At 42.1% G+C, this 18,687-nt stretch overlaps 1 protein-coding gene across 3 annotated transcripts in view; it reads right to left on the bottom strand.

The window, feature by feature from the left end:
• LOC133998904 (septin-9-like) overlaps positions 1-18,687 on the bottom strand; it is a 66,302-nt gene that overhangs the window by 34,403 nt on the left and 13,212 nt on the right. The window contains exons 1-2 of one of the 3 annotated variants that reach the window (XM_062437935.1): positions 13,105-13,303; positions 4,572-5,318 (exon numbers count right to left, since the gene is read on the bottom strand). In XM_062437935.1, coding sequence (XP_062293919.1) covers positions 4,572-5,318; positions 13,105-13,159 — 802 coding nt within the window. In that variant the 5' untranslated portion in view covers positions 13,160-13,303. Of the gene's footprint in view, positions 1-4,571; positions 5,319-5,866; positions 5,943-13,104; positions 13,304-18,687 lie in introns of those variants that run through there. The other 2 variants (XM_062437936.1, XM_062437934.1) reach the window with 2 other exon arrangements.

Raw genomic sequence — 18,687 nt, 5'->3', positions numbered from 1 at the left:
TACTGTCCTACTTCATGTTTTTATGCAGTAGTTGTGATGCATTTCCTCACCTTATATAAAAGCACTTCCAATTGCTTCTGTGTGAAACGTGCCTCTCCCTGCTTTGTCCTGCCATGCTGAACTCTGACCATGGGAGTATCAACTGGCACCAGAAAACAACTAAAAATGTATCCTCTAAGAAGAAACATCCACCCTATCACTTTACTTTTAATTGTGTGTGGATCACAGTCAATTAAGGATGCACTCTTCTCAACTCAGACTTCCTTATTTAATGTTAACTAAGTTTATGCATCATCTTAAAATTAAGTGGCTTTCGTCAGATATTGAGTTTGACTTGCAGGATATATCGCAGCGGCCAAGACAATAATAAGATAATAAATCAAGGTCAAGGCATTGGGACAGGAAACTAAGATGAGCACAGAATGAATGAATGTGTGTGTCTGTCTGTAAACATGAGATCACATCCTGTTGAAGAGCCACAAGACTGGATACAGCTGCTCGTCATTATGGCAAACAAATCGACCGAGACGGAACATTTACGACCGCCACAAGAGAAACAACCAGCGAGCCGCTTATCTGCATGTTCATCAGTCACCTTCCCCTAGTTATGAGGAAGTACTGCATGTTCACATTTTAATTTGCGTATGCACATGAGCACAGATGCACAAAGAGCCCTGAGGCAGGTTGAGAACCGGTAAAATATCTTTTGGACGCTCAAGCAATGAAGCAATGAGACAAAAACTCATCCCAACACAGAAAAAACACCAAAAACACATTCTGCCAGCATCCCATCCGGTCCAGTGTCGAAACAAGCAGTGTCGAAACAGAGAAATAAACAGAAAACATTCTCAGTTTTCCCTTCTAAAATAATATAAATTCTTTTATGTAAATAAAGACAAGATACTTGACAAAAATGCCTGAATCACTGTGCACTAGTTGAGGAAATGGAAACTAAATTGTAGTTTTGGGCATGTCGTCAAAGCGGCGTGGTCTGCAGGGTTAGTTTTACTCCCAAATGACTGGAGGTTTAAGTGGTCTTTTCTCATTTTGTTTTCTTCTTTCAGACGCACTTTACAGGAAATCACACTCTCTTTCTCACATGCTTTATGCCTGTCTCCATTTTTCTCCCTTTTCCCTTCAACCCACTAAGCCTCCCCTCGCTCTCTCTCTCTCTCTCTCTCTGTCTCTCTCTCCACCTCCTATCTGCTCCTTGCGTCTTCTGCAGCTTCTTTCTCGCAAGGCCTCCCTCACTCCCTCCCGCTGTCCACATGCACGGCTAAGCAGGAAGGTCGTAATCTGAGCCAAATGTGGCAGAAGTTAAGACTAAATCCTCTCAGTTTTCCTTGCTTGTTTCCCCTCCATTTCCACAGGGCCACATGTCAGATATTGCGCATGCACATTTTCGTACTGATTCACCAGTGCTGCAGTGGTTGCACCTAAGAAAATACAGCAAAGAAATATCTTCAGCAAGAGTCAGAAATAAAATTATATCCCTAGCTGTCTGTAAAGGAAGTGCAGTGAATAGAGAGAGACAGACCGGCAACACACAGTATAAAAAGTGGAAATTGGAGGCTTTATATTTTCATGTAGAATGTTTTATGACCTCCAGATTTGGAATGTATCACCTCCCAGCCGCCTACGCCTGGATACTACTCAACCAGTGAAAGCAATGCATGAGCACAGCTGTCTCCAGATAGCAGCGCTACATAAACACACACCAGTATAAAGATAGCTGTTATAATATGATAACAGAGGGAGGCAAACGGTGCAAATAACCTGCCAAAAAAGTGTCATTTTGAGGCCACTGCATGTACACTGGCACAAAGAAAAAAAAGGACTAGTCCCAAACTCAATAAGACAAATCCTAACACTGAGACTGTAACATTTTCCACGTTCTAAAAAACGAAAACCTTTAAGCCCTGATAATGACCCTTGAAGGCTGTAATTCATTATAACCTAAAGCAGCAAAGTAATGGATGTAATAAGCATCCTGACAATTTGGGTATTCATAGAATCGCTCCAGGAATTTGTCTGGAAGTGCAAGGTTTGTCCAGAGGGTGGCACTGAAAGCAAGAAGGGCCATGGGGTCACCATAAGTATAAGGATTAATATGCAGAGGATGAAGAACATGCACAGAATATTTTATAGAAATAGTGTTGATTCAAGTTTTAACCTGTTAACCAGTGCTGTTATAACAAAGGTCAGGGGGTGACCAAAATTATTAGGGATCACCCTTTTGGAAATAGTACAATTCAGACTGAAATTCATGCACATACACTACCGGTCAAAAGTTTTAGAATACCCCAATTTGTCCAGTTTTTAATCGAAAATCAAGCAGTCAAGCAGTCAAAATGTAGGGCTTTCCCTACAAAGAAATTGCAAAGAAAGTCAAGGTGTCAGTGAGTACAGTTTCCTTCACCATCAAAAGGCACTCAGAAACTGGGGGAAACTCTGAAAGGAAGAGGTCTGGCAGACCCAAAGTCACAACAAAGCTTGCGTGATAGGCGGCTCACAGGACAACAGCTTCAAGCACAGCTTCATAGTGGTCGTAGTAAGCAAGTCTCAGTTTCAACTGTGAAGAGAAGACTTCGCCTAGTTGATCAGGGATTCATCATACAGCAAGATAATGACCCAAAACATACATCCACGCTATGCCAGAACTACCTCAGGAAAAAAGAACTAGATGGTAAGCTTGAAAAGTGGCCAGCACAGTCTCCAGACTTAAACCCCATGGAGCTGGTTTGGGATCAACTGAAAAGAAGAGTGAAAGCAAAGTAACCTACAAGTGCCACACATTTATGGGAACTTCTGCAACAGAGTTGGGAAGAACTTTCTGCAGAATATTTGATTTTCATTGTAGAAAGAATGCCACGAGTGTGTTCAGCTGTTATATCTGCCAAAGGTGGCTACTTTGATGAGTCAAAAGTTTAGAATACATTTTTGTTTATAAACTGATTCCATGATTTCTTTTTTAACCTCAATTGTTTATTTGTTCTATGCTTTCATTTCAGAGTACAATGAGACATTAAACTGCATAATTTTCAATAAAAAACTGGAAAAATTGGGGTGTTCTATAACTTTTGACCGGTAGTGTATGTTCAAGGTAATCTGAGGACATCTTGACTCTGAACCAACACTCTGGACAGACAGACCAACCAACATCAATCACTGCTAAATTTGTGGAAAGAAAGCAAAGCAAATACATTAAATTCCCACACTTCTAAAGCTTTTGTTGTGGCATGGCTGGATTAAATGTGTATCTTGTTCTTCCACTCTTGACCTGGTCGGCATGAGAGTTTAGTCCAACAAAACAATGACTCACCAGTAAGCAGTACCTCACCACAGTTATGGGGCATTTTTTGATGTTTTGCCGCAGTAAAACCAAATACTTCTGGTTCAAGTTACTACAAAAACATCTGATGCTCAGTTTGAGCTTGGCATCATATTCACACCTCATGTTTGGGAGGCTAGTCACCCAAAAGTACAAAAGCTACCAATCTTGCTGTTAAACTAATAATACCTAATTGAATTTAATTACAACAAATGAGTAAATTAAATGCACTTACTGTGTATTCAACACAGATTAAAAAACAGTAAAGTGCAAGCACCTATCTCACGCAATCTCAATTCCCAGTGATTTTATCCTTTTTCATTTTGTCCTGATTCAAGCAAAGTTAAAGTGAGCTGGGAAATTCAGTTTCTTGACTGTATGAGTTCTTTTTTAACAGCTGTCGTGGGACCAGCCCTGCAATTCTCATCATCACCCTCCCTGACCTACATTCACAGAGAGTCTAGACTGACAAGATCGAGAGGACTCAAACTTGTGCTTCCAGTTGTTATTGTTACTTTACTGCTGCCTTTTAATATTAATACAGATAGAATGTGAAGAGAAAAAATCCTGAATAAATACAAAGTATAATCAATAGAAGGTTCAAATATATGCTATACTGAACTACAGAGCTCTGGTTAAAAAGGAAATGGTGAATTTGTTCAGTGAGTAGATGTGACTAGACTTTGTGGTTTGAGAAAGAGGTTAAATATATTTGAGGATAAGAAGTAAGTGCATTTTGGTGTGTGTGCATGCGTGTGTGTGTGTGTGTGTGTGTGTGTGTGTGTGTGTGTTTGTGTGTGTGTGTGTGTGTGTGTGTGTGTGTGTGTGTGTGTGTGTGTGTGTGTGTGTGTGTGCGTGTTAGCGTCCATACGCCTACTTCTCTCAGTGCCTCAATATGAGTTTGTTGCAACTTACAAAGTCAGGTTAACAGAAGCAGCAATAAACAGAAAAGGGAACCTGAGCAGTAACATAATAAACCAGTGCTCAGAAACTTTCATCATAGTGTCGTTACTGCCAAACTGTTGCAAGTTACTTTGATTGAGAAAGACAGGCCATGCTGAAAACAGTCACAATCAAATCATAAAAAAACGAGGACAGTCAAGTGGCACTTAAATAAAAAACACAAACAGATTGTGTGTGTAAATGCCTCCTTTAGCAGTTGAAACAAACATAAATACTTTTGGCAACTGCTGAGTCATAAGAGTTACAGTTAAAAAAGCTTAATGGAGCAGGTACTCACTCTCTGCTGGTTTGACCATGGGCGGCTCTGTGACAGGTGACTGCACCCTTTCCACCCTGGTGTCTGCCAGGGACGGCAGGGGGGCACTAGGCACAGGAGGTGGGTGGTTGTTGTTCTCCACTGTAGTGCCCGACACCAAACTGTCCAGCTGTCTGAAGACAGGCATCTCTGGCCTCCTGGCGGCCCCCTCAACTGGGCTGAGGACTGGGGACGGGGGCTCTGTTCTTTTCTGAGACGGCTCAGGGATCCTAGAGACCGGGGCTGAGGACAGCTGGGCATCCATCCTCCTAGGAGGGGCAGGGGGCTCACTGGACCGTGTCATGCTGAGCTTGCTTGTGGAGCTGGGGATGGAGTTGGAGGAGCTGTCCAGTGGGGTACTCCGACTACTCAGGCTGACCTCAGGTCGTTTAAGGCCAAAGCGGGCAATCCCGGCACTGGGTGAGTTGTCAATCTGCTTGGAGGAGACCTCAATGGAGATTTCTGTGCGGCGAGAGGAGGCTGTGTCAGGGTTGCGACCCCCTGATAATTCAATGCGCCTCATGCCGGTCTTGGGGGAACGCAGATTGGAAGACTCAGAGAGGGAGGATCTGGAAGAGGAGTAGTCAGAGTTGCGGGAACTCAGGTCGTAACTCCGCTGGCTGGATGTGGAGGAGGTGGATGAGCGAAGGGGGTTGGTGGTTCGACGGGACAACGGTGAGGGGTGTGTGGATGAATCTGTCTCCTCCACCTCAAATGACCGTTTCAGCGCTGGAAAACACAGAACATTTGTGGTTAGACAAGAAAACAGAGGACTCTGTTAGCTGATGCAGATGCAAGTATTTGCTGCTGATACAGCACCAGGATCTGTATAATAACTATATTCATTACTAAACCATCTCACCATTAGTAAAACTCTCAAAACAAAACAAAACATGACCTGACAACTAAGACAGACTCTGTCCTTTGGAGAATGTGATTGTACTCTTTCATTCTGTGGTTGACATTGTTCAAAAATGTTGCATTAAACAAAAAGACAACACTGCAACCCAAACCAGCAGCAGTCTTTACAGGCCAAGCATTTCTAGGCTTCATCAGGGGGTTTGTGCAATCATTTTGAGAAAAGACTGACTCTTGGGGTTGTTGTGCAGGAGAAATAAACAATATGAGAAACAGACAGAAAAATACAAGCGCCTGCAAACTACTAACAAATTTATACCACATTGACCAGAATATACAGGAAACAGAAACATAAAATTAAACATTGCGGTAGCCGCTTAATTACCCAAAATAAACGAGGCTAACGTTGATAAACTTACCGGATTTGACACGCTTCACGTAGCTCGACAGCATGGTGTTTGTATTGCCAGTTCCTATGCACGGGTTTTAATAATGACAGCTACACACACACGTATCTATCAATTTAAAAACTGGCCAAAGCTGGGAGAAGTAAACTCCTTTGAATTGAATCCCTTGAATACGGATATTACAGACAGAAGTTACACCGACATCTTTTGACGTCACCTCGCACACCTGTCGGCGACTAGACGTGCGACCCCGCGTGCGCTCTGATTGATCGCGTGACCCCTTCAGCAGATTGATTACGTAGTTCATGCACAGAGGGACAAACCAATACCCATTACTATATGACTGAATAAGAAACAATGGACAAGACTTATTATGGTGATAAGAAAATGTGCCATGTGGTTTTAGTGCTGTAATGGTTTTGCGTAATTGTGCTGGTGTCAGGTCAAGTCCACTTTATTCATAGTCTAATATCACAAATAAAAAATTTGCCTCAGGTTTAGGATTTACAGTCTATACTGCAATACAGCATTTTGTGTCTTTAGACCCTCGATTTAAATAAGGAACAACTCACTAAAAGTCATGCCAATGGGAAAATATGCCATGCAGCCAGGTCTGAGGGTGGACTTAAATTACATGTATTACGATTTTACTTTAATCCCTGTTTGATTTTGTATGTGGTTCGTTCAGTTATGTTATGCCATGCGTCATATGATTCTGTTTTCAAAAGGATAACTAATTTAATAGAAGTTCAAATAAATTACTCAATTTAAAAAACACCTGCAAGTTTCTTTCACAGGAACTGTCTGCAAAATCACATCAAAAATGTCATTGAAACCCACACTAACCAGTCCTCTCCCTCCATATCGATTTAATGTGCCAATATTTCACAAGCTGTTATTGTTGTTTGATAAACACGCTTTCTATAGCCACAGTTAGCATGTCACATGTTTGGATGATCGGAGAATAGGAGAAACTACAAGCCCTGGAGCAACACGGCCTCTGTCCCAGATAAACACCAGAGCCTGCACAAGCGTCTGGCCTGCTTAAAGGCTGACAAGTCAAGCACCAGCATGGGACAAGACCGTCTTCCTGGAACTCACTGTTTTCACATCCTTCATATGTTGAGCTTTTTGATATCAGAGGGTCTGCTGAGAGCAGCTGGTTCACAGTATCCACTCAGTGAAATGTGAAATGCTGGTTTAACTGGGTGTCTGAATCTTTGAGATTATCCTCCCTCAATTTTTCTTGGTGAATGGGTACAGCTTTATTCCTTTAAACTTTTTCTCATCTTCAGAGTGGTTATAGCAATTACAGGACAGCAGCTTATCACAAGCAATTCAACTCCTAATCAGCAGTTCCTGCACAGCTGAGAGTTGACCAATGCTAATAATTTACACAACTCATCTCGGTAAAGCAAAACCTCATGTATGTAACTTGAGTAAGCACTCTATTGGTAACCCACAATACTTCCGACTTTATATGCAGCCATATTGTATTGCACACCACTTGAGCATACATTTAATACTTTAACAGCATAATGAATAGTTACCAGATATAGTATATGACATCTACTACCCATATTGTGATTTTTACTTTTGTATTTTCAGTCCTGATGTAATACATCTTCAAATATTTTTAGGATGTTTTCCATTTCTTCAGTAACTCCTCTGGCATACAGAATACTAGAAAACAAATTCCTGAGCGCTTACTCTATGTGGCAATTTTGGCCCTTCTTCATTGCGCCATGGAGAATGACAGGAACAAATAGAAAGAGGGAGACAATGACAAAAAACATTAATCCAAACTCTGCCATATATGTTTTGCAGTATGCATCTCCACCATTACAGATCGTATAGTGCCGCGTCGTGTGTAAATTCAATGGACACTGCAGTAAAGGCATGAAATATCTAAAGATGGTCTTTAAAAAAACAGCAGGACAGGAACTGAACTATAAATAGAGCAGCTAATTTACTGCAGCTACTCCCCTTTACACCCTTACATGAACATTACTTGAACCATTTGTTGATGTGTTCAGCTTTTAATTGCAAGAGCTTGAGCAGTGAATGCCTGCAGCTTATTCAAAGTGCCACAGACCTCCAAAGACTGTGTTTGACTGTGATTTTGATATAATGACCTGTTTGCTTTGAATTGTGCTAACTGTGCAGTGTGTGCCTGCTCTGTGGTGACTGAAGGCCCAACACAGTGAAGGCCATACAGACACAGTGGAGACAGAGGCCCCGTCAGCTGTGTTTCTCTCTCTCTGTATGTGTGTGTGTTTAAACACAGCTGTAGAGCAAAAGCAAACATGGCCTGGTTTGCCTAAGTTAGAGCCACACTCTGCCTCTGTTAACGTCATACCACACTGCATCATGGGATTTATGTGCGTGTGCATGTGCATGAATGAAGGCAGATTTGTGCAGTCACTTTTTATATTGCCTGTGTATGACTGCGCACAGTAGTGTATATTTGTGTTTGCATGGCGGTGTGTTCATAGCTTTGTGTGTGTGAGTGTGTGTGTGTGTTTGTGTGTTTCAAGGACTAAATCATTTGATGTCTGCTACTCTGAGGCGATAGCAATGATCACAGAACTTCCAGCCGAACTAAGATAATCCTAATGAGCACCAATGCGAACCAAATGTCAGCACTGCTCTGCTTTTATTGACAACCTTAGTAATTTCCCCTCTCTCTCCCCCACCTGCCTTTACCTTTCATTTGACCTTGAATTCAAACAAAACTCTGCTTTGAAGATGTCTGAACCCATTAACCTCGGACTCCATTCGAAACGATATACCGTAAACTTGCTGGCAGACTGAACTGCCAAATATGAAAGACTTTTCAACTAATAGTCATTCAGCGAATGAACTGAATCCATGTTACACTTGGTGAATTGAAACATGGCTAAACAGCCAGAAAATCACATGATGGTGCTACTCTTTTCTCCAGTGTAGCATATACAGGATGAGCACCACATGGACATTCTCTATGCCTCTCTGAGCATGACAGCAAATGAGTTGGATTGGTCAACAAAAAACCTCCTTTTGTCTTTAGTTATCGAGGAAAACTGGGAATCAGTATAGACAGCAACTGCTAACTAAACTAAACTGTTTTCCAGGAGAGTACAGTCTCCAAACAATCAGCCATTGTACAACAACGGTATACGCTAATACTCTGGTAAATTGCACTTGAAGATATGGTATAAGGCAAAAATAAAACAAAATTACATTTTAAATTAAGTTTGACTTATGGAGCACTGATAACATTCATTCTCACATTGAAAGACAGCTCTGCAGTTTGCCACAGTGGCCTAGAAAGGCTCTGGGTGTCGAAATGTGCTTTGGACCAGTAACATAAGAGCAATTCAGCCCTTAAATAGTCTTAAAGCCCAACTCTCTTTCCTGGGGGTGTCTATTACTAACACTTTCCATTCCCTGCATAAAAAATACTTACTTCTCAAAGTACAAAAGACAATCTTTCATCACAGGCTAGTTGTTTTTAGCCATAGCATGGAGCCTGCTGATAGCTTGGGGGTCTTTCCTGAGGTTGGTGCAGGTTTCACTCCACGTGTCCAAAATGGAGAAAAACATCAAGAAGTTGCTTTAAAGCCTTAACAAAGACCTGCTGTTTTCACTCTACCTCAGACTGACCCTTGGAGCTTCCCAGCAGCACTGATGCTGTTGACGTCATCAGCAGGAAACCTGTCCTCGCTGGTGGGTATTGTGCGACCTGATGATGCTGATAACGATGGAGACTCCTGAGGATGAGACACTTCCTCCCTCTAACACACAGGCTTTGTCAATGAGGCTCCTTGTGCCATTTTGTCACAAGACTGAGTCCTCATGGTTAAAATCAAAAGCATGTTAAGCCCATAAATATTTACAAAAATGATCTCACAAAAGACTGAACGACTGTTTGATCTCCCAAAATATCTTTCCAATTCTTCTTAATAGCACAGTTTCATTGCATTCTGGGTTACAGAGCACTAACTGATTTAACAGAGTTCCTGAAAAAATCCAAAGCCACAGCTAAGTGGCAGTTGGCTTATAATAACAGTTTTCATTTTAAAAGGCGTTTGAGTTTCTGCCGTGATCCCTCATCAAATTTCTCACCATCACCATTAAGGAGATTTGTCCTACATAATAAGACGGATCTCTAATTTGGAAGGGATTGTTAAATCTGCCCTGCATATGATTAAAAAAGTAATTAGTGCACAACCTGGTCACAAGCTTGAGTGACGTAAACTAAAAATGTTACATGTGGCCTTTTTATAAATTAGAGTAATTTTTAAAAATTAATACACAGGCACAAATATACACTTTATGAGACCAATAGCAGCGTGGATCATGAAGAATCTCTATCCATCTTCAATACTTATTTAATTCATCTATTAACAACTCACTTCCTAACATGGTGATACAATTTTAACTGTATCTCATCATGCCATGCAGATCTCTAAAGAGAGGCCCAGCTGTGCTTAGATCCACTCCTCCGCTGCCTACCCCGACATTTTCACCCACCACAGAAATCTGCTCCTGTGGAATTTCCTCTCACTGGATCAGTGAATCCCTTTAACATTCAGCTTCGAGACACAGCGGAAAAGAGAGGAAAATAGATCAACTGAGAGAAAAGAGACTAGTATCAGCTTGTCAGTGCATTAATTGAAATAGGAATCAATATAAAACAGATGTCTGCTTCACGAGATATCAAATATGATATATATTTATACTTTCTTCAATCCTTCATTTGGAGGGAAACACAGGAGCCTGTTTGCAAGAGAGCAGATCTCTTTCAATGAGCTGTAAAATATGACACTGCATGAAAATGTGTGTGTGTGTTTGTGTGTGGGTATCGAATCTATTATAGGCTACTTCTGGAGAGAAATTTCAGACTAAGACCAGTTCATTGGGGATAGCTTTTCAACTGGCGACAAAAGCCATGTCCCCAATTGGGAAAAAGCGGATTTTTGGGTCAGTGGTAGAGGTTAGGAATAGGCGGGTAGTAGTTATGGTTAGGGTGAGGGTAAGTCTCCAGGAAAATCATGCAAGTTCATGTAATGTCCCAAAAAGTGACCATGATCTGATGTATGTGTTAGTGTGTGTGTTAGTGTGTGTTAATTCTGCCGAGCGGAAGGCCCAGTATCCTGGTCAGTGATCTGTGACAGTCTGTGTGGGGGTGAGGTCACAGCTGAGGTCATCAGCCTCACGGGCAAGAAAATCCTGTCCTCTGTTTCTCTCAGCTTCTCACTAACGTCATCAGCAAAGGGCGTAACATGAGTGAATCTCACTCACTGTTCAACAATAGTGACATGGCACAAACATGTCGAGAAAGAAAAGCCTACTTAAGTGTACAAATGCACTGCACAGATAACAATGGTGTGTTGTAGGCCAGTAAATTATTGAAGAGCTGCAACATTTAGTTGATTAATTGATTTGTCAATCAACAGAAAATAGTTTTGAGTCATGTTTTAAGAAGAAATACCCACATTCTCTGGTTCAAGCTGGTTTATTTAGTCTTCTATGATAGTAAACTAAATATCTTTGGGTGTTGACTGAAGAAGACACCTGTAGATGTCATCTTGGGCTTTGGGGGAAAGTGATTGACATTTTCATGATTTCACAAATGTTGGACATTTTATTGACCAAATGACTAGTCAAAAAATAATCTACAGATTATTCTGCAGCCCTAAATGATTGTCACGGAAGACTTAATGACATTCAATGAATAAAATGTACCATATTTTCAGTGGTTTTGTAGGTGCTTTAACTTTCACAACTTTCAAACCTCTGCACAATCATCATCAACGTATGATCATGACAGACAAAAGCTTGAAAGGAAATTCAAATGGGGTATCCTTTCAGATGTAGAACACTCTGTATTCTTACCTCTTCATTAGTAGTTAATTAGTCGTAATAAAATATGTTTAAGTCTAACGTAGGGAAAGTGAATTACTCATTTTATGTGCGAAAAGAAGTGGCCACAGTAAAGTGAGAAGCTACTTACTACTATTTACTCTCCAACCCTGATTCTTATCTACTTGTTGGCTCTCAGGGGACTCACGCCTGCTGTATCTGTGCACTGCTGTACTCACTGAGCCACACAGGCCCATACATCATGGCACGTGGTGTTGAAACAAAGGTATTACCACACTCTCCAACCCAACCAGGGGCAACACACACCACTGACAATCACAACAGTGGCCCATTATGTTGGTGTTACACATGAGAGCGAGGGATAAAAGCATGACTTCAACTCACATGGTTAAAGCACACTTAAACTCTCTTTTTTGAATAGCACTTATCTTTCTGCTCTGTTGCGCTGTGTAAAGAGGCAGTTTAAAGACCTAAACGCAGGGAGAGAGGGAGACAGAGATATTCACCATACATACCACAAGCAAACTGGTGTTGACAGAGGAGCAGCCCCGGACAAGTGCGGATGCGTCCCTAATGGCTATGTGTTTGTGAGAGACAGGAGACAGATAGTCAGATAGACAGACAGGTTTGGGGAAAAGGTGTCGACCTGTCAGGATCAACCCCCATGTAGCTTGTCGCATCCACCACCAGTCGGGTCAGGAGAGAGGGGGCTGAGGATGGACGAGCTGTTGAGAGAGGAAAATGGGGAAGCACAGCCAGAGGATGAGGAGGTGGAGGAGGAGAAAGAGTGGGAGGAGAGGGATGACAGGGGGAATCTGTGGGCCAGGGGCAGAGAGATGAAAAGGATGAGGAGAAGAAGAGCCCCACAGAGGGGGGAGGTGTGCCAGGTGTTCCCCTCACAGCCGTATGGTCAGTTACACACACACACACACACACACACACACACACACACACACACACACACACACACACACACACACAGCCTTTGTATGATACAGGTTGCTCTAAATCAGTTCCACACGTTCCTCGGAATGCTGAATTTCTCTCTCTCTCTGACGTATGCAGCCACGGCTCAGACACAGACACCAACATGACATCCATAACAAACACACACTCGTTCATCTCAACAAGAGTTGAAGAACCATGAGAAGCATCACTTTTAGCACAATTTCCCTTTCAAAATACCACAGCGAACCACAGATGTCAACGAACCCTTCACAGTCATTTTTTCCAGATCCGCACAGTTCCAATCAAACATGTGGAAACTATCTATAGTGTCCTCATGGCAGGGTTAAAAAAGTGGCTCATTCCGTAGAGGGACGAGAAGAATAAAAATAAGGAAAGCAGTGGAGCTGCAGAGTGCAAGAGAGAAAGAAACTAACCTTCAAAGTCTGATATGATCCCTTCCAAGTGAGCGTTGACAGTGGAATCAGACATTTTGGGGAGCAGAGTGTGTGTGTGCGTGTGTGTATAATGCAAGAGAGAGGGAGTAGGGTTCCCTTTCCCCAGCAAGGAAAAGTCCTCCTTGGGCGCAGTCCCGCTTTTAAACAAATCCCAAATTAGGAGTCAGTGCAAGAGAGAGGAGGGGAGGAAAAAAAAAAAACAAGAGTGGAGCTGCTCACTGATCCAAACCTTCGGCTCTCTTCTCTCACTCTCCCTATCTCTCCTCTCTTTCTTAGAGCAGTAACTTATTTTTCTCTTCTCCTCCTTCTCAACTTCCAGAGCTTGCAATGTGCGAGCAATGATAACTCCCTCCCTCCCTCTCTCTCTCTTTCTCTCTAACTCCCTGTCTTCCCTCCCCCTCTTACCTCCATACCTCCCTCCCCTCTCTACAGCCGTCCTCTCAGACAGATTCTTTTCTGTGAAAGCTCTCATTTTTGACTGGGCTGGTCAAATTATACGCATGCTGACATTCAAACCCACTTCCTGTAGGCCCAATCACATGACTAACATACTCATGGCAACTGAAGAAATGCACAGATAGGTCATTGCTGAGATTTCTTTTAAAAGCCTGGCTGCTGTGTACGCCAACATCTGCATCCTATAAGCACATAAATCAGTGCGCACACTTATAGTCACAGAATAAAAAGACGTGTCTCTATTTAAATGTATATCTGACAGTAGATGGAGTGAAAAGTCACATTGGATAGATAAATAAATCCAGGATGAAGACGGGATAATTTTATGGACTAATATGGTCAAGACAGGCTCAAGCAGGCGGTTAGAACATCGCCTGACATGCTCAGTCACCGTGGAGGCAGACATCAATAAATAAGTGGCCTAATGACTTAATGACCATGTGAATGAGCGTCTGTGTGTGGGGGCGGGGGGAGGGTGGACAGAGCCGTTGGTCAGCGTGTGTGTGTGGATATGCATAAGTTTGTGTGGTAGGATGTGGTAGCTGGGAGATGTCTATATCTGTGTGTGTGTATATGTGTATGTCAGGGATGAACCATGACTGAGTACAATTGAGCACGATTCACAACTTATCCACTGGATGTCTTGGTAAAGCTCGTCATTCACACGCAATTCTTGCTTCCAAAAGTATCTAGATCATGAAAAACTGCTGTCTTAAGCCTTGGTGTAAAATCACCTCCACTTCCTTGTGATAGGAGACTCCCCTCTCAAAAGGCTCATAACTCTCTTTTAAACTGCAAAGATATACTGCTTTAAAAACAAAGGCAGCCCTGGGAGACAACGATACCTGAGGCTACAATGAGAGGAGACATGTGAAATGAAAAATGGAGTTGGAGAGATGAAAGAGAGCAGAGAGATATAGAAAATGATTTGGATTTAAGCTGTTATAAATTATCCAGGATGTAAAGTGCGCTGGAAAATTCTACAGTTTCCTCAATAGTTCTTGTCCCATGTGCGAATTATATTAAAGTGTTTGGAGCTAAATTCTTGCACGTCAGGCACGCTTACGGCCAATTTGCTGCTTACATTGGAATCAAAATTTGCTGTCTGTGTTGATTTAGGCATGTTTACCTCTCATTAACACAGATGTGCACAGATGAGTCCACAAACACACACTGACACGCAGATTTAAAAACAAATGGGAGGCTTTACCATACCAAAACCTGCAACCTGAGATTAATCTTACACCACATTTCTCCCACCATTGAACCATACAAAGTATGTAACCCACAATGTGTGTGAGAAAATTCTGAAAAAGCTAATGGTCACTTAATATCTCTAGCTAACATGAAAATTGGATTTGTGCCTGGAATTTTTAAAAGCCAGGCCTAGCAGCTCAGGATAAAAGTGCATATAAATTATTATTTGTCACTTTCTGTAGGAAAATGGTCTCCTCCTTTGTCCTTCATGTGGATAAGTGACAGCGCAGTGTTCAAAAAGATATCAGAGATTTACTGCCTTGGCAAAAAGTCTTTCTACCGATCCTTTTGCCACATCCAAATGTGAATTCATCTAAAGTTTAAGCACATATTTTAAGTGTTTTCCCTAGGTATAAACCCCACAATATCTGCCACTCTTTGTCCAGCAGAGGTCAGTGTTGTACCTATAAATACAAACTGTCGCTAGGGGCAACGGTGACAGTGGTAGCTGTGTCACTACTGCACAGTAATGTGATCTGGAAAGATATAAAGATGGAGACACAGGGAGAATCCTGCTCTGGACACACCCTCAACCCACACAGTGTGTGCTGCCCAACATATGTGTGTCAGATTCTTCTGCTCCCTGGCACACACATACACACCAAACCGCACACAAACAACATGTCTACAGCAGATGCATGCAAAAAATATGAACATGCATACATTTAGGCAAATGTATGTACTCAGCCCACCACCTAAAAATACACACACGCACACACACGCACATACAGAAAAGCACACTTCCTTCCACTGCATAACCCTGCAAGCCCCAGCAAGCCCAGACAGCGCTAATCCAATCTGCTGTAACAACTGTCACACTGGGAAAAGACAAGAATGTTTTTCACCCCGGATCTGTAAAGAACTCCATTCATATCATAGCAGTCATAGTGATGGGAATGCATTAGCACTTAGTATATGCGGCTCTTTGAGGAAACCTTTTTTAGTCAGCCATTAGCAGAACATATGATTTGGATATGATGGGTAATGGTGTGTGTGACAAAGAGAAGTGATAAATAGTCATGTTAAATCTATCAAATTAGCATTTCATGCTGTTTCTCCTATCAGGCAACCTTTATTGCTGTATCATGATCCGTTTCCTTATGGCCAAAGAAAGGGGAACTGCTGCTAAAATAATCAAATTCTTCCTCTTTGGCTCATGATGAATGGTGAGGTAGAGGAGTAAAGCAAGTCTAACTGTTTAGTATGCCAAGAATGATTTCATCATGAAGAGATAGAGCTGCTGTCTGATGGAGATTCACCTCTGTCTAAAATTAGTATTGATAATGGTTTATAACTTTTGTATAAATAAAACAAAACAGCAACAACAAAAGGTCCATCAAATGCAAAGAGTGGATCTGTTGGGGTTTCCTGTACATTAGTGCCTTGTAGGGTCTTTCAATATAGGCAGCTGCTTGTGTTATGTTGCATTGCAGCAGCAGCAAACAGATGAAGAGAGACAGAAACAGCTGCTGACCACTTAAAGAAACCCAGACCACCACCACTCAAAGTGGGTCCTGCCCTCCTGAAAGCTGAAAAATGAGAGGATCAGAGTGGGAGGAGAAGAGAAGAGAACTACTTCTATAAACGGATGCCAGGCTGGCGTGGCAGTTGCTAGGGCAATGCCAAGGCAACAACAGGTTGCAAATGTCAGCGGTTGATCTACACACACACACACACACACACACACACACACACACACACACACACACACACACACACACACACACACACACACACACACACACACACACACACACACACAAAAGCACACACACACACATGCACGAAGACACTAACAGATTTTCACATGTCTCGGCGCCAGTCTGTCCCCTCCCCTGCAGCCCAGCCTGTGCCAGTGGACAGAGGTACTGCAGCTCAAAGAAATGTTTGAATGGTAACCAAACCTGAAACGGACAGTGGGATGCAAGGATACACCTGAACGGTTTTATTCATGACCACTGCTATGTCCCTTTATGTAAATGCTGTTGGACAAAAATAATAATGTATGGTTGTAACAGATTGAGAATCTAAACCTAACAACTTGTTTCACTGGCCAACATCTATCTGTCCCTGCAGATTTCATTAATCGTTTTTACCACCACATATGTGGCAGATGGAAGAAGGGAGAAATATCTTGGCAGATATAAAACTTAGTTAATAATTGTGTCAGTATTAATCTATCATATCTAATTACTTCAGCAAATTAAACATTTGAAAAAATAGATTTATGATGTGATTTAAAAGACTGTCTTGATGTGAAGTCCTCATAGAAAAAATGTATGCCATGGGGAAAAAGTTAAAGAATTTAGTAACATTTTATCTGCTGAAAGCTGTTTAACAGGTAATGCAACTGTGTGAATTAGGAGCCAGTTTTATATCATGAACACTGATCAGTGTTTCATTTCAGGTCATGTCAGGTTTTGACAGTCATTGTTAGTTTAAAACATTAGCAGCACCAGCTACAGAGGAAACTCCAGCTTCCTGCTGAGTTCATCCTAAAACAACAAAGGCTTTGTTGGCCTTGATGCAGACAACTCATCCATGAGTAAGGCTGTGTCAAATAAGCCACCTGGAAGAGGTAAAATCTGTGTGCATTTTGATGAGTGCTTGCATTGACTGTGTGTGTACATATGTACATGTGTGTATATTTTGGATGTGACTAGCTAATTACCGCAGCTTTGTTTACATGGAAACCCCCATAATAAGCAGCTCTACCTGGCTCGGGACTTCAGATGGGTGAGAGGGGGAGAGGAGAGATGGATGGAGGGGAGGCAAAAGGTGGGAAAAGGTGTGCCAGCTCTCTCTGCCTGGATAAGAGAGAAAGACAGATGGAGGGAAAGAGAGATGTGAGGTGACACTGAATACCCCACAGCTTTAATGCAAGGAAGAAGGAAGATTTCTCCCTGCTTTGTGTGAGAAAGAAAGAAAGACAGAAGGAACCAGAGAGTTAGCATGACTAATGGAATCAGCAGCACTGGTAATATAAACATAGCCAGAAGTTCCTGGCTTTGTAATACAGTACAGTACTATATTTTAAGTTACATGTGGGAATGAACGGCAAGTAGTGAGGACTGCTGACAGTCCAATATGTTAATAGATGTTTGCAAACAGAAGAAAACTAGACACTTGTACAGCTGAAGATGATCAGTGTTCTCATGTAGTTTTGTAAGGGTCTGCATTATTTGTTGAAATGTAAATGTAGTTAAGGGGCAGCAGGTCACACAGTTACACAATAGTACAGACACACGCACATGAAACCCCATACCGTGGCCCCATAGCCCACATGGTGAAGCAGCTTCATCTCAAGTATATGCACAGCTGTAGTGACAGCAGCTGCCGTTAACCAAATGTTAAACAGCAGCACCCAGCCAGGCACCGCTAACTTTAATCAAATACAGCACCTGTTGGAAACATGGCTCGACTGCACTGCATGTACACACACACACACACACACACACACACACACACACACACACACACACACACACACACACCCACACACACACACACACACACACACACACACACACACGCACACACACACACAAACTGGCATGCCCCCTCAATTGCTTTTGCTGGTGGTTTTCTTTGCATGTGTGTGCTTCAGTATATGGACTGTCTGCACACATGCTGTTAACTGCATGTGTGTCTATGTGTGTGTGTGTGTGTGTGTTCTTTCATGCATGGGATGGAATGGCTTGGTAAATAGAGAGAGCAGCTGTCCTCCATCAGAGATTAATCTCAATAGGCTTCTCTCTCACTCTTTCTCCCACCTCCACCCTCTGCTCCATCTCTCCACCGGGTAATAATACTATTTAGTAATTCAACAAGACTGCATTGTGATCAACT

This window comes from Scomber scombrus, chromosome 18 (genome assembly GCF_963691925.1).
Source record: "Scomber scombrus chromosome 18, fScoSco1.1, whole genome shotgun sequence".
NCBI lineage: Eukaryota > Metazoa > Chordata > Actinopteri > Scombriformes > Scombridae > Scomber > Scomber scombrus.
The sequence above is the reverse complement of the archived record's forward strand: the minus strand, read 5'-3'. Positions and strand labels throughout refer to the sequence as shown.